This window comes from Rissa tridactyla, chromosome Z (genome assembly GCF_028500815.1).
Source record: "Rissa tridactyla isolate bRisTri1 chromosome Z, bRisTri1.patW.cur.20221130, whole genome shotgun sequence".
In the NCBI taxonomy this organism is placed as follows: domain Eukaryota; kingdom Metazoa; phylum Chordata; class Aves; order Charadriiformes; family Laridae; genus Rissa; species Rissa tridactyla.
This window is the reverse complement of record NC_071497.1, coordinates 63,759,092-63,781,234: the sequence shown is the minus strand read 5'-3', so window position 1 is coordinate 63,781,234 and position 22,143 is coordinate 63,759,092. Positions and strand designations below refer to the sequence as shown.

General features: G+C 39.5%; 3 protein-coding genes across 13 annotated transcripts in view; 2 read left to right on the top strand and 1 right to left on the bottom strand.

The window, feature by feature from the left end:
- TRIM23 (tripartite motif containing 23) overlaps window positions 1-16,751 on the bottom strand; it is a 31,583-nt gene extending 14,832 nt beyond the window's left edge. For 2 of the 7 annotated variants that reach the window (XR_008463701.1, XM_054184796.1), the window contains exons 1-7: window positions 16,550-16,751; window positions 15,448-15,610; window positions 4,025-4,146; window positions 2,831-3,109; window positions 2,018-2,200; window positions 1,250-1,465; window positions 80-214 (exon numbers count right to left, since the gene is read on the bottom strand). Coding sequence is in view for 5 of the 7 variants with exons in the window: in XM_054184796.1 (XP_054040771.1) it covers window positions 80-214; window positions 1,250-1,465; window positions 2,018-2,200; window positions 2,831-3,109; window positions 4,025-4,146; window positions 15,448-15,610; window positions 16,550-16,657 (1,206 nt within the window). In the remaining 2 variants the exon portion in view is untranslated. Of the gene's footprint in view, window positions 1-79; window positions 215-1,249; window positions 1,466-2,017; window positions 2,201-2,830; window positions 3,110-4,024; window positions 4,147-15,447; window positions 15,611-16,549 lie in introns of those variants that run through there. The other 5 variants (XM_054184795.1, XM_054184793.1, XM_054184792.1 and 2 more) reach the window with 5 other exon arrangements.
- Window positions 16,752-17,052: 301 nt separating this feature from the next.
- TRAPPC13 (trafficking protein particle complex subunit 13) overlaps window positions 17,053-22,143 on the top strand; it is a 24,934-nt gene continuing 19,843 nt past the window's right edge. For all 4 annotated transcript variants that reach the window (XM_054184801.1, XM_054184800.1, XM_054184799.1 and 1 more), the window contains exon 1: window positions 17,053-17,186. In XM_054184801.1, coding sequence (XP_054040776.1) covers window positions 17,141-17,186 — 46 coding nt within the window. In that variant the 5' untranslated portion in view covers window positions 17,053-17,140. The remainder of the gene's footprint in view (window positions 17,187-22,143) is intronic.
- SHLD3 (shieldin complex subunit 3) lies at window positions 17,055-21,105 on the top strand. 2 transcript variants are annotated; one of them, XM_054184807.1, is made up of 2 exons: window positions 17,055-17,186; window positions 19,326-21,105. In XM_054184807.1, the coding sequence occupies exon 2, from the start codon at window positions 19,462-19,464 to the stop codon at window positions 20,209-20,211; it is 750 nt and encodes a 249-aa protein (XP_054040782.1). In that variant the 5' UTR covers window positions 17,055-17,186; window positions 19,326-19,461; the 3' UTR covers window positions 20,212-21,105. The 2 variants fall into 2 exon arrangements, with proteins under 2 accessions (XP_054040782.1, XP_054040783.1); XM_054184808.1 differs by lacking the exon at window positions 17,055-17,186 and adding an exon at window positions 17,759-17,839.

The following is a 22,143-nucleotide window of genomic DNA, read 5'->3' as shown; positions in this document are numbered from 1 at the left end:
ATAACGTTGCTGCTGTCTTTTAAATTACATTTGGGACTTCATAAAGTGCATAGTTGTACTTTGATGAGATTAAGAATACCTTTGTAAAAGTGACAGGTATGCTAGCATCCAGCTGTACGTGATCTGCAAGTTCTGTAAACTGTTGCTGCTGTTTCTGTAATGTCTCTAGCAACCTTGTAATTTCCTGTTTGGCCAACACTACTCTGCAGTCATCCTAAACAGACAAAGAAAACAAAAGCATACCTTTCCTTTAGTAACTTACTTAAAATAACCAAATACGATGCAAATACGATGGCTGGAAATAAAGCTTTTTAAATAGAAATACTCTAGTTAAAGAAATTCACATTTACAGAATAGATTTATTTATTGCAATACAAATGTGAAGACCTTGTCATTCTTCCTTAATACTAATAGATACTGAATTGTTATGCAGTTTTAAAAAACTTTTTCTTTGACCTCTCTTAGCCCTGTATGAATAAGAATACAAATTGTAAGAGACAGTAATGTAATATAAAAAAAATATTTATATCATTCATATATCATTCCAGCAGCTGGAATAGAGCAGCTGCTTTGCAGCATACAGCGACACTCAACACAAAAAGATTAATATGCACCAATTAATGATGGGAACTTTTGCACAGCAAAGTACATCTGAGTAAGCAATCAGACACTAGCTCTAACCAAATTTTTTTTTAAAAAAGTACAAATAACACATTAATGAAATAATTTCTCACACTCAGTTCACTGTTCGCTAGATATGCTATCACTAAATTAAGTGAATAATAGACCACCCAGATACTCTCACGCAGATGCTTTCTTCACACATTTAATATTATTACAACTGCTACCAAAAGTTATTTAGTCTTAAAAGATTTTTTCTACTATCCTTGCATGACAGCTATCTTCAAACACCTATACTGGTAATCGCAACTGTAAAATCCTTCCCATAAATCTTGTAGGCTTTTTGTTTCAGGTTCATCTCTCCTTCCCACTAACCTCACAAATAACCAGAAATTTCTCCAGACAAAAGAATCATGCCACAGGGTTTCCAGCAACTAGAGGACTTGATGCTTTTGTACTGATTATCCTTGTCTAACACCACCTTGTAATGACACTGCAATCTTTGTTGTTTTAACATTGTAAAGGGAATAAAAATGCAGAGTATCATTTAACTTTTTCATCTGTAGCCTAAAGTTAATTTGCAGTTCCACCTATCTTGCCATATGTTACAGCTCACTTGTCAACCTACCTGTTGTAAAGTCTTTTCACAATGAAGGCAAGCTGTTGAAACCTGTGACAAGAGGATGGTCATGTCTTCTTGCTGTTGCCTAAGCCAAATCAACTTCTCTCTCACGTGAGCATCAACAACACTAAGAGCCATTTCCTCCTGACGACAAAGGGTTTCATGAAGATCAGAAAAATAGGCTCGGACACATGAGCGAGCGTTCTCTGCAGTCCCTGGTACCTACAGCATTGCAGTCGGGAGATCCAGAGCATTAAGGACACCAGTTGATTCCAGAAGTACATTCTTCATTTTATTCCCGTTTCTAACTTATGTTCACATCTGCTTGGCTATATCACAGTTCAAGTCCCAGTTATACAGAAAGTCTAATCAGCCCTAAGATCAAGAACCTCCAAGAGGTTACTCCAATAAACAAATAGGTTATTTGTCTGTATACACACCTTACTAAAAATAACCAGGGAAAAATGCCTCAACAGTATCACAGCACTGAGAACAGATGCAATCTGTCACAGTACGTCAATACTGTACTAACAGTTATATAGCTTTCCACACTGCCTCCGTATTTTCATGTAGCCTAAAAACATTGTAAAGGACTACAAGTTCCCCTCTATCTGCTGGCTTAAGCCTCAAAACAAACTTGGTAGAGAGAAAGTCTTTTAAGACCTTAAGGTCTTGTCTTCTAAAGCCATATATAATTTTCAAAGAAATTCCTTATCTTGGTTATTACAAAAAGCAAATATTCTGTGCACGTAGGGGGAAGAAAAAAAAGCATACATGTTCAGTATGGGCCATTCCAACTCCATCTTCAACTATTTGTTCTCCTCCTTCTATATGCTGAACAATTCCAACTAATTTTCTGGAATAATCCGAGATTTCTTCTGTGAAAGTTCTTATACAGTGGGCCATGTCTAAAATGGATGCACGAATCTGGTTTGCTTCTGGTTCCAAGACAGAATGCTATTAATTAAAAGCAAAATATCAAAGATCATTCATAAATATCTTCCTTAATAATGTTTTCTATTTTACTACATATTTAATACATACGTGTGTGTATGTGTGTATATATACACATACATATATATATAGGAATGGCAAATAAGAATTTAAAACCATCTTGCAATTTAAAATGCTATCAGGAGTTACAGATTATGCTGAGACTAAGATAGGCATCTAGCAATCACACAAGTAAATATACAAATTTGCCCATTTATCATAATCATTTATAAAAAAAGAAGGGTGGTTGGACTGCACTAGATTGGGTGAACCTAGTGTTTGCACAATGAAAACAACTTTCAGAACTAGTGGCTCAATGCTGTGAGAAGTTCAGAAAAGTATCAGATAAAGGCACTGTCAATCTTAATATATAAATAACTTAATGTGATCTTAGAAATAATGTTGGTTTTCTTGTAATTTTACCATGGCAGTTACCTGAAATGAAGGGAAAACAAAAGAACAGTATGAAGTTACTTCATATCAAGACATACCAAGAATCTACCCTCCTTTCTTCATAATCTTTTGTACTTTCATTGGATAAATAATTATGCAATCCACCCCACGGCATGACTAGAAATGGATTATTAGCAGTACCTTATGACCTTGATGCTTCCCGTATTCTTTGCAGACACAACACATAAGAGGACTCGCCTGACAGCCCTCTTCTAAACAAACAAACTCAATAGCATGTACTTGGTGTTGGGAGCACATGGTCTTCTCATGAGGCTTATCAGCAAGAGGTACACGCCTGTGTTTCGCTAGTGTCTTTGTCGAATGAGTAAGCTGGGAACAGTCTGCGCACAGGTGAGTGGCACAAACAGTGCAATATACAGATGCAATGTGGGCTTCATCTTCGTCGCATCGAATGATACTCTAACAACAACAACACAAAACTGAAGTTGTTAATGTTTAATCACAATAACTAGGAAAATCAGAAGACCTGCCACCAATATAAGCCTGAAAACAGTCTTTCCTTAAAAGTTACACACTAATAAATATTTGAACTAGTTTGAAACCTTGATTTTATGTTCCAAATAAATTTAAAAAAAATAAAAGTCAGTTTCCTTTACAGTCAGCTGCAAAAAATTACTCTGGAGATGTACAGTGATTTTATAAATCCAAATTTCAGTGGAAGTTGTAAAGGTTTGGAGGCTACAATAATTCAGGCTCCAGTCATTTCTTCCAAAGCAGTCATTACAGAACAAAGAATTACAAAATTACAGACAGACAAAACACCAATGGAAAAATAGGCGCTTAGGACAATTATTTTTTCCTAGAATGGCACTGCATGATACTTTTTGCAAACCAGTTGTTAATATTGAAATGATTAAAGCAACTAGTTTTGATAATGACGTACTATCATATGATATAGTGATATCGAATTACCATAAAAGGCAACTACTAGGGAAGAAGAGTTGAAGTCTTTAGGAAGAGTTTCTGAGAAGTTTTAGAAAACTGTCCTTAAATCACTATACCTGAAATATCCAAATGAATAACCTTTTCTAAAAATCTTAAAAGCCTAAAAAAGGGTAAAAGAGTATGCATGCTTGGCAAAACCTTTTTATTTTCTGCTTTAGTCAGTACAGATTCGTATTTAATTATGAAGCAATTAATTGAAGCTAATACTAGATACTGAAAGAAAACAACAGTGAAAGTACATTTGGCAAAAAAAATAACTTTTTTTTTCTTTCTACCTAGAGATACCTTTAAGCAAATGTAACAAACATTTTGGGGTTTTTTGGGGTTTTTTTTTGTTTGTTTTTTTTTTTTTTTTTTAAAGCTCAGTACCTCTCCAGACAGACCAATGGCTTCTTCTGCCGTCCCACACTGCCCAGCAGGTCCATTCTGCAACCGTTCCAAGAGTTCCAACAAAGCAAAATTCTTTTTCAAGCCCCAGACACCAGAATCTCCTATTTTTGAGGAAGAGTTAAATGAAGGGATGGAGAGGAAGAAAAACCTCAAGCAAATACCATCATGAGAAGTTCCACAAACTACAATTGAGATTCTGACAAGTATTAAGAGTACATTAACTACAGTGAAATACAACTACTGTTTTTTCTATGTAGAGCACACACTACTTTCCCATCCTCTTCCTTCCTTCCATCATGGAACTATTTAATATTTATGCAGATTTTTCCCTACTGAAAAGATGTCAAGATTACAAAAAATTTACAAAAAGTACTTGTAAAATAATCTGCAATAGCTAACAACTAAAGACTACAAGAACACACAAACTCTAAAGCATATCATAAAAATTAATATTTTGCATAACTATGTACTGTGAAAATTTCTACTGTACTAATAGAAGCCGTGAAGAACTCACACTGACAAACCTCATATTCCCTGAATTACAAGATGCAACACCTATTGCAGATCTCAGTCCAGTAAAAACCTGAATAACAGTTAAAACAATATTCAGAAAGAAAGATCCAGGTACAACACTTTAATATAGCAAAAAAGAAGGTATCTCATACTCCCTAGAGCAAAGCAGAAGTCCACCTCTACTCCTCTGTATGATACTCTGTATCATCCTCATTTTGTAGAGGTTAAAAGAAGCAATGCAATGAGAAGCAAAAACTGAACTGCATCCCAATGACTGCTGCAACATGCTACCTGCATAGGCCATGTAGCACACACCTAGTGATTGCTTCTCCAGAAAAGTATCATCCCTTGACTTTTTTCAGCATCATTCTCATAGATTCAAAGACATTTTCTCAGCACCATCTTTGAGCGCTGGATCATTAACTTTTAGTCATTACAGAATCACAGAATGCTTGACATTGGAAGGGACCTCTGGACATCACCTTGCCCAGTCCTGCTCAACGAGGGTCACCTTGAGCTGGTTGCCCAGGACCATGCTCAGGCACCTTTTGAAGATCTCCAAGGAGGGGGATTCCACCACCTCTCTGGACAACCTGTACCATAACCTGGTTATCCTCACAGTCAAAATCATTGCCTTATGTGCAGACAGAACTTCCTATGTTTCAGTTAGTACACAGTTCTGTCACTAGAAACACTGAAAAAAGCCTGGCTCCATCTTCTTTATGCCTTCCCTTCAGATATTTGTAAAATATCTCTCAGCCTTTCCTCATATGACAGATGCTACAGTTCCTTCGTTATCTTACTGGCCTTTAGTAACTCCACATCTCTCTTGTACTGGGAAGACCAAAACCAGATACAGGACTCCAGGTGTGGTCTCACCAGTGCTGAAGACAGGGGAAGGATTACCACCCTAAACTTGCTGGCAACATTCCTCCTAATGTAGCCCAGGATATCGTTAGCCTCCTTTGCTGTAACAGCGCACCAGTTAAACCAGGAGCCCCAGGTCCTTTGCTGCAAAGCCACCCTCCAGCTGGTTGGCCCATTCTGTTCTCTTATTCTCTTCCCAAGTAAAAGAATTAGAATCATAGAATATATCAAGTTGGAGGGGATCCATAAGGATCATGAAGTCCACCTCCCATCCTCTCATCCCCCAGTTTGTACGTATAATCAGGATTAACCCAGGATTAAATGTCTCTGCTTTGTCTACTTATTTGTGAGGTGACTGACTACATCAAGCAATGGACCACCGTTATCTCTGTTCCTCCTTTTGCCTCTCTGTGCCAGAGACAGAAATGCAGAGAAACACCTGTTGAGAAATACAAGGGCATTGCCAGGGAATGCAGTTAGAAACGCAAAAGCTCAGCTCAAATTGAAATTGGCCAGAGATGTGAAAAAGTACAAGAAAGGGTTCTTCAGGTATGTAAACAACAAGCAGAAACAGAAAGAAACACTGGCCCACTGTTAAACAGGAGAGGTGAATTAGTCACCAACAATGCTGTTGAGAGGTTCTTAAGACTTTCTTTACCAGCACTGTTGGGCCCCAGGCCTTCGGAATGGCAATCCAGGTTGACGCACACACAGACCCACCATCAGTGAAGGAAAAGCTGGTATGTGAACCATTACAGGAGCTTAAGCCTACAAATCCATGGGTCCTGACGCTATCCACTTGAGGGTGTTAAGAGAGATGGCTGATGTTGTTGCAAGGTCACTCTCCATAATCTTTGAGAAGTCGTGGAGAGTGGGGAACATCACAGAAGGCTGGAATAAGGCTAATGTCACCCCCTCTACAAGAAGGGCTTAAAGGTGGATGCAGGAAGTTAAAGGCTTGTCAGTGTCACTTCAGTTCCTGGGAAAGTTATGGAACGAATCCTCCTGGGGGCTACAAGTCAAATGAAGCACGTGATTGGGAAAAGCCAGCATGGAGTAACCAAGGGAAAATTATGCTTGACAAACCTGATTGCCTTCTACAACAGAGTAAACTGCTCAGATGATGAGGGGCAAGTGGTGGATATTGTCTATCTGGACTTCTCTGAGGCTTTCAACACAGTTCCCCACAGTCTCCTCCTAGAGATACTGATGTGTTATGGTCTAGACAAGTGGTCTGTGCAGCGGGTGGGGAACTGACTGACAGGCTGCAGCCAGGGTCAGGGCCTGGTAAATAGCTCCTTTTCAAACTGGCAACCTGTCACAACTGGGGTCCACAGGGACTGATGTTAAACACTGCTTAACATCTTCATGTGATCTGAATGATGGGATCAAGCGTACCCTGATAAATTTGCTGATGATACCAAACTGAGTGGGGAAGTAACACTTCAGAAGGGAGAGCCACCCTGCAGGAAGACCTAGATAGGCTGGAAGAGTGGGTGAACAAGAACGTTATGAAGTTCAACAAAGGCAAGTGTAAGGAATTTCACCTGGAAAAACATAATCCAGGAGTGAAGCACAGACTGGGATCTACCTGCCTGAGGAATAGCTCTGTGGAAGGGGACCTGGGGGTCCTGGTGGACAACAAGCTCCATATGAGTGAACAGCGTGCTACTGCAGCAAAGAAAGCCAACAGGACGCTGGGTTGCATCAACAAGGGCATCACGAGAAGAGGTAAAGAAGTCATTATTCCACTCTACTTGGTGCTTGTCAGGCAGCACCTCAAACACTGCGTTCAGTTTTGGTCCCCGCTATGCAAAAAAGATGTGGATAGGCTGGCGAGGGCCCAGAGAAGGGCCACAAAGATGATCAAAGGACTGTGAAGCCTGCCATATGAGGAAAGGCTGAGAGAACTGGCTTTGTTCAGCCTTAAGAAAAGAAGGCTTAGGGGAGGCCTTATCACCATGTTCCAGTATTTGAAGGATAGCTACAAAGATGGCAACTCCCTTTTTACAAGGAGTCACGTGGAAAAGATGGGGGTAATGGATACAAGTTACTCCTGGGGAGATTCTGATTGGACACAGGAGGAGAATTTTCCACAATGAGAACAATCAGCCATTGGAATAATCTCCCCAGGGAAGTGGTGGATTCCTCAACATTGGACATTTTTAAGATTTGGCTGGACAGGGTGCTGAGCCACCTTGTCTAGACTGTGTTTTTGCCAAGAAATGTTGGACCAGATAATCCTTGAGGTTCCTTCCAACCTGGTATTCTATGAGAGTCACATAACATCATGTCACATAACATTGCCCTTATGTAAACATCTGACAAAGAGGTAAGTGTACAGAAGCTACTGTACAGGGAATAGAAATAGGGGAGGGTTGCTAGCTTTGAGTAGAATAATAGAAGGCACAATGTTATCAGTAGTGCCCAGGGTAGTGACAGATGTACATTTACGTAGCTAAGGAAGAATTGCCACCTTGTATTTGAACAGAATCTGTAGGACCTGAAATTGACCCATTGATTTTATGACTGAACTTTTGAACTGTATTTGTAAGAAAAGAAAAAGAAAAGGTAGCCACAGTTAGTTTTTAGATTGTGGGACCCCACTATCTGGACAAAACTCCATAGGGATGCTGCTTTTGTAATTAAAATATTTATTTTGTACTTCATGCAAATATACCTGTCTAAGAACATGTGCCAAGCTTTTAGTGAACTTCTGCTATTCACTGTAGAAAACCACACATACTCCAGTTCTTCATTAAATTCAAGTAACTGCTTTATTTGATTTATGCTTTGCTTCAAGCATGATTTGGAAAACACAATTTTAGAAAACAATGCCAGATCCAGAAAAAAGTTCCAGATGCAAGGACTAGGAGAACAGCAACTGGAGCCTGAGGGTGGTTCCAGATGATACCTAAGAACTCTTTGATATTTTCAGTCCACATATCTGATGTCTGACTGAAGTTTGTATCTGATATGAACTCACAGAAATTGTATCCCATGCATTTTCCCAAAGAGAAAGCCTAGGCTACTTAATTTGTCTTATTCTCCTGAGTGTCACTGCATATCTCCTAAATTATGCTGCCCTGTGGCAGTCTGGTAGGCATACGCCCTCTGCGTCCTTCTGGAATTCAGATGTCATTCCACTGATCCTATACAGACATTAAGTCTTCCTTCTCCAATACTGAGATTTATCAGACACTCCATACATTTTTATTAACCATTAGAGAGAATGTGCTGTTCCAAATGAACAGACAGACACCAACTACTATGAGTAGCAAGCAGTTGTGAGAACCAACAAAACAAAGTACCCATCTCAAATGTTTACCTCTGCCTCAGCTTGGTACATGGCCAGAGAATAATCAGCATTTTCATGGCTCTAAGAATATGGATCTTCAGCTCCCACAGGAGTCTGTATTTGCAGCACACAGAGAACACAGACTGCTATAAAGGTTCTTGTGTAGAATTACACAAACAGTGTTCGAATACATTCACTCCATAAAAGGCAATGCTTTTAAGATCTAGATATGTTACAATATTGCTTATAAGTATACACAAAAGCAAAACAAAACCAAAAAAAAAACCCAACAACACAACTGCAAGTTCTCCTATCTTCAGCTTGTTAAGAATTAATTCTCTGTACTGATTTTGCCTGGGATTGAGTTCATTTTCCTCATAGTATCTGGCATGGGGCTATGTTTTGGGCTTGTGACCAAAACAGTAACGATAATACACCTGCATTTTAGCTACTGCTGAGCACTGCTCACACAGCATTGAGTCCTTTTTCTGTTTCTCATGCTGCCTTGCCAGCAAGTGGGCTAGGGGTGCAGGAGAAGTTGGGAGGAGACGCAGCTGGGACAGCTGACCTAACCAACCAAAGGGATATCCCATAGCGTATAATATCATGCTCCACAATAAAAGCTGGGGTGAAGGAGGAGGAAGAGGGGGGGCATTCAGAGTTACAGCATTTGTCTTCCCAAGTAACAACTATGGGGGATGGAGCCCTGTTTTTCTCAAAACAGCTAAACGCCTGCCTGTCAGTGAGAAGTAGTGAACAAATTCCTTATTTTGCTTTGCTTGTGTGCACAGCTTTTGTTTTCCCCATTAAACCATCTTTATCTCAACTCACTTTTGTCATTCCAACTCACTTTTGCTCTTCCAATTCTCTCCCCTGTTCCACTGCAAGGGAGTGAGTGAGCAGCTGCGTGGGGCTGAGCTGCCCACTGAGGTTAAACCACAACATTCTCTTTTACTTCAAGAGCTGTGAAACAAGAAAAATAAGACTGGCTTTCAGTCTTATGACCTCAAAACTTGTCTGCTATACATGCAAGTGGTTTTACTACCTGACAACGGTTTTCCTTCAGTACTGTTTCAAAGAACAGAGCTGCATTACACAGCTAGGGAAAATTATGTGGAAGACTGGAACGCTCACATGCCAACTGTTTTCCCACGATGGGAAACAGAACAAGTAGTTTCATGAGATGCATGCCAAAGTGAGGGCAACAATGCTATGGCACCTCTGAAGAGGGATGTGAACAGGAACCAATATATCCACACTATATACCTTACTGTTTCGTGTAGCTTCCAGTTTTGCTACAGGAAATTTTCTTTCCTAGGCACTTTTGCCCACAGTTTAAGCCATCATAATATTCTCAGTGGCCAAACTCAAAATAAAAGTTATGTGCCTCACAGATAAAAGGCAGAGTTCATAAAACAGATAAATGGATTAATATTGTTTTCCTACAGCTATAAATGGGAGTACATATAAGCTGTTCTCCCCTCCAACATCTTCAACTGGTACAAAACAACACCGGCTACCCGTTTCAAAAAAAAAAAAAATGCTTGCCAGTAAAAAAACATTCATTTTAGCAAATGCACTGTTTCTGGGAATGGGCCTATCAAGGTACTGGTTAGTAACTTTGAAGTTAGGTATAAAGCAAAGGCATGTCAGTAGTCTCTGTAGTTATCAGTTTCACAGTGGAAGCCTTATCTGGTACAGACAGCATTACCGACCGCACTCCATAAAATAAATTGCGAACACAAAAAAAGAAAAAAAAGAAAAAAAAAGAAAAAACAGTATTTTAACTTTTGTTTGCCACAGATCTTGCAGCAGTTTACAGAAGTTACATTCTGGTCCTCCACAATTACAGTTAGCACAAGCAGAGTCATCTGCTTTGATATATTCTGACTTCAGAGCTAAGTTATTTTTTAGCCCTAGCACTCCTAGCAGGATCACAGTATTTTTCATAACATAGACCATGGAAGAGTCATCTCTTATTACAAGTTGAAGAAATAGAGAGAGTGATATCCACTTTTAGAATCTAAATTATGTCAAACCAGTTTGTAAACAGAGTCTGGACTTGCTCACACTGTATCTAGACAGATTTCTAGACGTAACTCCCACAAAGCAAAGCACAGAAAAGTGGCTAGTTATTTATTAGCGCTTAGAACAGCACTGTCCCATAGCAAACTGACCGCACAACCTTCAGTTACTATAGTATATAAAATACATTAACGACATACCAATATAATGACTACTGATACTAATGTGGACCTTTTATCTCCAGATTAGCCACTAATCCAGATAGCCATTAATAGCAGAGTATATATGGATGCACCCACACCAAAAGGATAAACCTACTTATGGAATAGATTATAGCAAATTAGCCTTTAAGCAAACATTGATTTAGCCTTTAAGCAAACATTGGATAAGGCTGAGAAAGGAAGAAGCTGTTCAATCACTACAGACTTTCTTAGAAAAGTATTTTCTTTCACAGGTTTTAATATGTTTATTTAAAAAAAAAAAAAAAAAACAAAACAAGAAAGTAGTACTCTCCTCAGTTTACATCTCGTATCTGATTTTTATCATGTTAGTTCTGCTCCATGTCTAGCATGAAGAGAAAGCCAAGCCAGAAAAGTCAAAGCAGAACTAATTTACTGAAACAGAACCAACAGAAAAGATTACATCTGTAGCTATTCTGTGTTTATTTTCTAGTTCATAACTTAAAGCTGTCAGGAGAAATGAAGTTACGCTGCTTTTACATTCCTTCTTTAACTTTTTGTTATATATCCTGAGACTTGCTAATACATGTTATACCTTGTCAATACACTGTCGATCTTGGACACAGATGGAAAAACATGCAAAGCTTACACATCAACTATTAATGTACTAAACCAGAATTTATAACCAGTAAGCACCCAATAAAATATGCATTATCATACAGAAAGTCATGTCTCATTTCACTGGTATCTACCATAAAGTTTACATATTTGAGAAAAGGCCACTTTGCTGCTTTTTACACTAAACCCACTATAAAATTACTACGTACTCAACATACACATTTCCAAAACATCTGATCAAGTGTTTATTTTAATATTTAAAACCACTAAAGGATGAGGTATGTAAATATATCTATTTAATCTCTTGGACTTTAACTCAAATCCTGCTTTGGTCAAAAATGTAACAGAGTCTAGTGATCTCACCCTTGTGCCCATTACAAAACCACTACACAATCTGACTGTCTCTTCTCAAAAGAAGAATAAGACACGAATAGCAGGAAGCATGTCAGCCAGGAATGAGACAGTGACAGAGTGAGGATATTAAGCCCAACTCTAGCCAACAATACAAATGTAATTTTCAAAAGCATGAAGCTTGTCTGCAAAAGGATTATAAATAATGCAAAGAATAAAGGAGCAACTTTTGTCTAAACGTCTGAACAAAGCTAAGAGAATGTTATGTTATAGCCATGTTTTCTTGCACAACGTTTTGAATGTACCTTAGCACTCAAACACTAGCTAAATAAAATATAAATGTTAGCAATACCAATGGAATGGATTGTATGAAGGATGACAACACCTGCATACATCAGTTCAACTGAGTTCTAATGATAGAAAATAGTTTAAGTCCTGTAATGTGATGATGGTAGGTAGAGTTCACCTGAGCCATAAACTGTTTAAAGCTTCCTTAGCAGAGCTGCTCAATTACAGTCAAAAGCCAGAGCCTCCAAAGCTGTTGTATATGCACATCCCTTCCAACAGTTCCCTGGTCCGTGTATTTTTTTAAAAAAGAAACAACACACTAATCCAACACAGGAAAAAGAGAGAAAGCAGTTTGCGAGAAATGATTCACCTCTTCTCCCGAATCAAGATACTTTAGGGAAAAGGCTTTAAGAAGACTCTCCTCTTCTACAACGAAGATCTTATAGACTTTTCCATAAATATATTGCCTGAGTCAACATAATCTCCAGAATATATGGCTTCAGAATTTTGATAGTTGATAAAGCTTTTCCATTACATCTTTCTGGTTAAAGAATGTTAATCCAGTTGAAGATAAAACATTAGACAGCTCACATACCTTCAACATGTACACACTCATTTAGAAATCTCCACTAGAAGACTAATCACAGTCAACTTCATTAAAGACCTTTCAAGAAAACCCCAAAAATCTATGCTTAGTCTACTCTGCAAAGCAATACGTTTTCGGCAATATGGTATGGGTTCTACCAGTTCATTACTAAATATTTTCTCTCATAGCAAGATTTAATGAACTAGTAGAATATTTTGCTAAGTATGTAAACGATGTGTTGTCAATTTTCACTCGCAGACTCCATCTGTCCAGAAATCTTGATTGACAAAGTACTACTAACCCTGCCTTCCCCTAGAGTTTTATATATGTAGAAGAGATAGGTGAGTAAATTTAAACCAAGTGACCACTTCAGAAGGGAGAAAATACAGCTACATCTATACATATATAGATCCCCGAGTATTTCTTTCAAAAAGTTCCCAAGATACCTCAGGAAAACTTGAACGAATACAGGATTAAGTGATTTAGTAATAAGAGCAAAGGAAAACAAGCACGTCTATCTGCTGAACTGTACAGGTTAAATGACCAACTAAAAGCATCTGTAAAATCCACAGTTAGTGATTAAGGAACTTAGTTCAACACAGGTAGCTTTACGTCCTAATTATACAGCTTTTCTTTCAACAGAACTTTCTCTTGGCAATGATCCTATAACTGAGATTTAGGATACTAAACAGCTTCCTGAGACTACTTCATTAAATGGCAGAATGGCAATTGTAGAAACAGGTGAAAACAGAGCTTGCTTTCTCACATGCCCTCAAATAGAGGGAAGGGAAGGATGGAAAGTTCCCTTGACCCAGAGCTGCCATGCCTCCCCTCCCAGCTCCACTTCTGAGCTCTCAGAAGGAAACAAAACTACAGGCATAGAAGATTTAACCAACGGCAGTAACTAGTAGTTGATTAAAGCAAGATAACAAATGCACAGACACCTCAAAGAGTGACCATGACGAGCTCCACTCCACAAAACACCCTATTTTTACATGCTGAAAGCAGTAATATTTCTTAAGCAGTTCTTACGGATCTGGCAAGAGTAAAAGTGGCTATAGCCCTATTTTGCCCCAAATCACCAGGCAGAACATTTTTATTTGCAGAAGTATTTTTACTTTCAAGCTGTTTTGCTAAAATTTTCTGCTTATCAGTTTTTTGAGCAACTGCTGGTTACAGCATATCATCCTTCTTTCTAGTACTAGACAGTAGGATGCAAGTCTACTATCCTAGATATAAAAGCCGAAGCTTTTCTTCCCTCTTCCTATCTGTAGGAACCTTACAAGCTTAATAATATTTCACTGTGTTTCACCAGAAGCTCCTCAGTATTATGCAAGACAAAGAAAAAAAACCAAACTTTAAATGTTCTTATAAAGCTTTGTTTTTGTTAAAACTGAAACCCACAAAAATTATGTTAGGATACATTCAGATGCCTGGGAAAAAATGCACAATAAAAACTAAGAAGTGACAAGTTCCCTATCATAATAAAAAAAATGCTACTTTTACTTTACAAGTTACAAGCAGTGGTCTTGGACAGAAATGTTTCACAACAGCAGGACTGAGTCTTGTGCTCTAACATTCTCCCCCTTAAAAGCATACTTTAAGAAATCTTGTGCAGCTGTACAGTCATAGATAAAAAGTAAGAAAAAATGTGACTCTTTTAACCACATCTTCTAGATTGGCAGCGATTCACGATGCTCATACTTAGCACCTCCCTCCCCCAGAAAACAAACACCTCTTCTACGAGACTGAGGTTGCTTTTCCTGACTCCTATTTCCATGACAGAAAGAGTGCTCTAATATTTGTCTCAGTTTGGTCTACAGTCTAACAGATTCCCTTAGTGCAAAGTAAATTCTTATTCGAACAAATCTGATATTTAAATAGTATGGATTACTAGATTAGAGGTCTCCTGCTCTGAGGATTTTCCTCCTTCCAACAGCTTTTTTTTCCCTCATGTGCTGTTCAAAACTGCTGGAGGCAGGTCTATTAAAAAGTTCTTCTCAGTACAAATTCTTCTGGTAACTTGTCTTCTCCATAACCCTATGTTGAATAAGCAACTCCTATTCTGAAGGAATTATAAGCACGTGTCATCTTTTGCCTAAAGTAGACTTCCATTGTTGAATAAAAGTTGTACCTTATCCTTTCAAATACTGTCTGCAGACACTCCTACAGTAGGGAAATTCCTGTTGATAGCCTGACACTATCAGTTATTGCATATATAGAATTACTTTACATTTTAAAAAACAGGTTTGTTATCACTTATACTTCCCTCTGTATCACTTCATCACGAACCCAGAAAACTCTGTTTGTCAAAGAAATTACCTATCCAATTGCATGGTTTATTTAGTGTTTAGGACAACAGGAAACTAATACCCATTCAGGAACGTTTCAACCTGAATTAAAAATAGAGTAGTCCCTTTACAAATATAGGTGTTAAGGTACAAAGCTTGCAAAGCCAGGTTCAAAAAGATAAAATCTTTACTTTCTTTTTCTAAGATACCTATTTTACTAGTGCTTAACAGTGCTCTGAGCTTCTCTGAATGAAAAGGAACAATGCACATTAATTACTTGGAAATATTATCCAAGTAAGTGGAGCATTAAGAACCTGTATCTAGTGTTATTTTCTAGATATCCTTGGCTGATGGGTTTTAAGAACTTTAGACTTATGTTTTCTTACCTAGTTCAGTAACTTGTCGATCAAAAGGACAACGAACTGCTCTGCCATGAAGGGGAAGCCGGGTAAGACAGTCATGGCAGACAGTATGGCCACACAAAAGCAGCCGGGGAACTTTGTCACCTTGCAAAGAAAATACATCTTCACAGACTCCACACTCAAGAACCTACAATTTAAAAAGAGACCGTATTTGTTTTTGAGCTGATAAAAGAAGCAACACTTCATACCGTAAACCATATGACACGGTTCATTTTACAGAAGTTCCTGCAACCACAGAAGATAGGCTGAGACATTAATTTTGCTTTGTATGCACAAATAACGATCATACAAATGATATTTAAAAAATAAATAGACATGAACAGAACATTTTAACTCTTCAGCATCCCACCTGATCACTGCTAGTTCTTGCCCGCTTCATTTAACGCACTGCCACAAGAAAAGCCCACTGGCCAAGCAGCACAAGTAAGGAAGCAGAAACGTCCTCACAGGAAAAGGAAACAGAGGGCATGACCCTGCCAAAGCAGACTATCAGCCGGTGGAGAAAGTCTCCATTCATAGCTGATCCACATAAAAAGGTCAGTCACACCAAATTAGCCATTTATGAAGCTACAAACGCAGCATCGAGGTAGCAGGAAGAAGCAGCAGGGGACTGGAACATCTTAAACCGCTAATAAAAAGCAAAATCGATCATCATTTAGTAAAAAAAACAAAAAACCAACCCCAATCACCCTACAATCCCTAACATAAGAGCGTCAGCTGACCGCCTTCAGGGAGCCCGGGCCTTACCGCTCTATCGAAACAGCTCCCGCTTTGAGGCCGCCATCCTTCCCCTCATAGAGAGGCCTCTCGCCCGGCCGCCCGCCCCGAGGCGCCCCACGGCAGCGCGGACGAGGCGGGAAAAGGGCCTCCGACGCGGCCTCCCAGCCCGGCCCGAGCCGAGCCCCACCGTCTCAGGGGACGCCTCCCGCCCCGGAGACCCCTCACTCCGGCACTACCCTTTCCCCCAGCTGGGGCAGCGACGGTGCAACCCCAGCCACCACAACCTGCCCTGCCGCAAGGAGGCGGCCGAGGGGGACGGCGCGAAGGGCTAAGCAACCCGTCTCACCTTCACTGCGGCGCCAGCCGGGCTGCGACCGCTACTGCTGCCACCAGACCCCCGACTACCCTCCGGCCCAGCACCAGCCCCAACCTTGTTTACACCGACGGCGGCCATCTTGGAGAAGGCGGAGGAAAGCGGCCACCGTCAGGAAAGAGCCCGCTGGCCCCCTCCCTCCCCTCAGGCACGGCCCCGGTAGGCGCATGCGCTTCCCTTCCTCCGCACTGCTCCGGGCTGCGCCCGCCTCCTCCGACTGCGCACCAGGGAACTACGGTTCCCATCGTGCCGCGCCGCGCCGCATAGCTGCCCCCTCCCACCAACTGCCGGGCTTCTGGAGGACTCTACATCCCAGCCTGCAAAGGGAGAGGTGCCTCAGAACGCCCTTTTAGAAGGGGCCGCGGCCGGCGGTGCCTTCTGGGGGCTGTAGTCACCGTGGTGGCGGCGAGCTGCATGCCGGGACAGCCGCTTCCCGGCTCGGCGGTATTTACCGCGCCCGGGCCTTGCGCATAGGTTTGCCCGGCCTCTGCCGGCCGAGTCCCTTCCGCCACTCGACAGTGTTTTGGCCCGCCTGCCCTGCTGCAGGGGTTGAAGGCCGGTGCTATGGACGTCAACCAGCCCAAGCAGGAACACCTGCTGGCTCTGAAAGGTATCGACGGCGCAGCCTGACGGTGCCCGCCTGGGTCGCTCCTGCCGCGGCCTCCGCAGGCCCTGCCCTGGGGCCGGCCCTGAGGGGCGCGCCGGACCGGACCGGGCCGGGCCGGGCTGGGCTGGGGGGGAGGCGGCGCGGCCTAGAGGGTTTCGAACCAGTGGTGGAACCCCACGTCCGCTCCGGAGGGGAGGCCGCTTTCTTCCCTCCGGTTCAGAAGCAGGTGGAGCGCGGAGCGGCCCGGCCAGGGCGGGGGGGAGGCTGTAGGTGACAGAGGGCCCCGCACAGGGCTGTGCGGCCGTCGCGGCGGCTCCACCTGTCTGCGTTTTGCACAGGGCTTTCATCGCTTATAAGAGAACCTTTTTTAAAAGTTTCCTTTCTAGTCCACTGCTGTCTCCGTTCATTTGTTTTCTCCCTTTTAATGGCTTTTGCCCCTTTACCCTCAAGCTTTGTGCACAGCTACTGGCTTTATATCCTTAGAGTCACGAATAATGAAAATAAAGATGTGTCTGTCTCTCGCATGCCTTGCAGAATTAATACAGAAATCAAGAGAGCCCCGTAAAGGATTTGATCATTTCTGCTGGCATTTCTGGGTACCAGTAGGTCAGCAGCTGAAACACTGAAAAGCCTGAATCTACTTTCACCTTGTGAAAGTAATACTTTCTTTTCTTCTGACCGTGTTTGTAAAATAAATGCTGCTAGTTAAGTAGGAGTAATAAATAGTTGGTTAAAATCTTAATTCTGCAACCATTCTAAATCAGTGATGGATAAAGTATTGCAGGTGTGTAGATGATTTCAGACCCTGTCTTCTGCCCACTTACTAGTTTTACAACACTGCTGGAGAGAGTTTTTAATGGTATCTGCATGTAAAATTCAATATAATAATAATACAATATATTGAATTATAATTCAGTATAGTATAATATATCAAATAATAATTGCATTATTATAATATGTGGAATTATAATTCAATATAATAATTCAAAGATCAACAAGCCCTTTTTTCATGTACGTACACACACACGAAATAAACCCACAAACCTGAGAACATGAAACATTATCAGCTGCTGACATTAAAATGCATTTTGATAGTAATTAATTCAAAGAAAAAATTTTTATGATGGATCATATTGCTTTTGTAAGAAACTAGTACAATCCTTGGGCTTCTGTTGAATTTGGTACAGTGTCTGGGCTATAGATTTTGCAAAAGAAGTGAGAAAGGTATCAGGGTTTCTTTACATTGTGCCTATTTAAAAAAAATCTTGGATTTTATTGATTTTAATGTCATTGTATGTTGCTGATCTCTGGCAGGAAACCTGAAGTGACTGCAAACTTGTTAAGGGCGAAAAGCAGGAGAGCAAGAGAGTGCATGTTATGTTTCATAGTAGTCTTTGTAGTTCTACACACACATTTAATCTAATATTTGTGTAAAAGAAAGCAATGATTTATGAAAGTTTAAAGTTTTTAAGGACTTAATGAGTCTTTTAGTTATTCTAAAATCTAATAAATTAAGGAATTACCAGATCCTTAAATTAGGGACTAAAAGGTTGGCTGCATGTATTGCTCGGAATCTCTGAGACTAAAAATAAATGCGTAGTTCTGATATGAAATGGAAGCAGACAGCTTTAATTTGCCTATAGCACTTCCCTTTCAACTTCTGACTTTAAAAACTGCTATATTGGTCAGTACTGTTTTAGGAGGGGTGTTTGTACCACACATGTTTTCTAGTTGATTTATATGCCCTGGCACAAAATGTTGAAGTGTAGGAGGAAAACACTCTTTAAAAAAAAAAAAAGATTTGTCTGGTAAATTTGAGAAAATAGCCAGTAGTAATTGTATGTCTTTTAATACGCATCACAGCAATATGGCAAGACTAATGGCAGGTATGACATGGTGACAGTAAGAGAATACTCTTGGGAAGGACAGTGTTGAGTAAATTGCGTGCATACAGTTAATGTTCAGCGTGCTAAAGTTATGCTGGTAATGATGGAATGTTGCTAATGTTCAGCCTGGATAAAGGAGAATGTTATGGTATATATCGTGCTTATTTTTACTACATATTGCTTTTTTGTAAAATATCCTAGCAATGATTTTCTTAATATGGTAGTATCTTATTTTTTTATAATACTTCTGCTTTAGGTCCTGTTTTCCACAGATCTTTGCAGCACGGGACAAGGAAATTCTTGTAAATAAGATCTTTCAGTCTAGATTTGAGAATCCTAATCAAGAGACTGTTCCTTTTCCTAAGAATAACTGGATTTCTACTGTAACAAGTATGGAAGTGGTCTTGCATTATCGACCACATCAGAGAGATCTAATAAAACTGCAGAAACTTGCAGAAGCAGCACTGAGGGAGTTTCCTATTCGTCAATTACCAAGATTTACACCCTGGTTTCCAAATGATTTATACGGACTTCCCCTGAAACCAAAAAAGCAGCCACCTGTTATTTCTTGTGAGGAAGCAGAAGAATTGAAACAGCTTTCTACACCTTCAGAATATGTTACAGGATCTCCTGATTATGACTGCACAAAAAATCTCCTTGAGTTTCAGTCTAACATGAAACATGGACAGATTTTAATCCACGCACAAACTGTTCACAGACCAATTAACTTGGAGAATCAAGGAGAACCACCACCTAATGGAAAACAAAAGTTGAAAAGGTCTTGGAGTGTCTCTCTCCCTAGCCCTAAGCTTAAAGAAAAGATTCTTCCTTTATCTCAAGAACTGCAAAGCAATTTGGAGAGACTAAAACTGCATGCATTTTATAGAGCAAAGTGGACAATTGAACAGTCTATTTGTAATAATCAGAATTTGGAGGACATCTGGATAAAACTGAATAGACTCATCAAGCAGAATGAACTGCCATCTTGCAATGCTACTATCCAAAGACCTGTGGGACAGATATGGATTTTCTGTGATATATTATACTGTGAATATGTGAGAAATATTCTTAGGGAAAAGCTAAGCCTTACTGATAAAATGAATTTGCTTGTACATAAATTTGGAATTATATTTAGTTTATAATTGTAAGGTAGAGTTTCATAATAAAATTGCTGTCTGAAGTACTAGGGTTTTTAAGCAGCTTAGAATATACAAACTTTAGAACAACTGATGAATTAACGAGCAGAAAACCACTTAACATTACTTTGCTGCAGTTTTTTTAACTGTAATAATATATTTATTTAACTTTCTTTTGCCAGGAGACTTATGAATACTTCTATTAAGATTAGTAAGTTTCTGTTTGGTTTAGTACTGCATTATATAGCTTTTCTGTACCTTGGTGGTCTAAAGGAAAAAAATGAAAATAAAAATTCCAGACTATTATGGCAAGCTGTGTCAGATAATAAATTTTATGCATTTAGTGAAGCACTGTGCCCCTTTGAAATTAGGAGAAGAAAGAATATTTTTAAGTGAGTTGGTATAATCACTATAAAGATCTCTAGTATTTTTTGACACTGAGACTTTTAAGATCTTAATATTTCCTGAAAGTAGTGTGTGGGGGTTTTTTGATGAAGGCATAGCCCTCGTGTGAAATACAAACTTATTTTCTATTACATGTGTGTGCTGTCTTAGTGACATTATCTGTACTTTCCCAGAAGTACTGATGACAGCTTCAGAAGTCTCATGCTGGAAAATAATGGACAACTTAGCATTTGCTGTTCTATGACTTTGGTAATAAGGTTATTTTTTTCCCCTGATGTTTCTGGTCTTTTGTCTCTAATTATATTGGGGAACAAGAAAGCACTAACTTCCAGCTACAAGTCAGGAAATTAAGAAATCAGACTTCTATCTGTAAACCTCTGTTTGATGTGATTATGGAAGGTAAAAGTCTCTAAGGATTTCAATGCGTTTTGTGGTGGTAAAAGGTTGAGTTTAGCATGACTTTTTGTCACCTGAAAATAAAGTGGTTCAAGGTCACGCTGTGCCTGCTCAATTCAATGTTTGGAGGGTCAGCAGAGCAGTTAAACTGGAATTGATATGACTGTAAGGGTATGTGTTTCTCTGAGGCACCTCTGCTAACTCCAGGTAGCTTTGCTGTAGATGGAGGTCAAGGTCTGTGGCATCTGGAAAAGGGGGAAAATAAGTGAATGGTATTTGTAGATTTTTAGATTATCATTAACACTGGTCAAATAGAAGTGCACATAAGCATAATGTAAATCCCTCTGTAAAAACTGCATAAAATCCCCGTGGATTTTTACTTGGAATTTTCTTTTGATGACATCCTTATGTTGGAATAATTATATTTTGTTATAGGAATTACATGTTCTTTTGTAGTTTAAAATTAAGGATACTGCTCAGTTTGGATCATTGACATATATTTCTAAACTTTGATTGTTAAGGGGGCCTTATATTGATATTTGTGGTGTTTGTGACATTTAATATTACCACTTAGCAAAATTGATGTAAAATGCTGGCTGGAGTAACTGAGGATCATTATTTGTTTTAAAGCTTATATAACAAACTTATTTCACGGAAATAACTTTTCTGAGCTTAACACTAGTAGTAACAGAGCTTCTTTGTGCGTCAGCATTTTTAAAGGTAAAATGGAGTAGAATGCAGTGTGATTTGAGTTTTATTTAATGTTGTGCTTTGTGTCTAGGATCTTAAAAGAAAAGAGATGAGAGGTCATCCTGCAAAGATATAATATTTTCTAATACTGATTTAGTAGTCCTATTAAATACGATAATCTACATATCTTAATTTCTTGGTGTTTTGACTTAATTCCATGATCTATTTATTTACTGTCTTAAACATGAGTAAACTTGATCTGTAACTATTCCTTTAGAAACAGTCAGCAGGTACTATTTTATATGGGCTTACAGTAGATTTGAATAAAATTAAGTAACCGCCAATAACACAGTCCCACTATATTTATTTAATATACTGACAAAAGAGCTAAACAAACATCTTACTAAACAGAAGGAGAGATCAGTGTCACTGTTCAGTGGTAGCTGT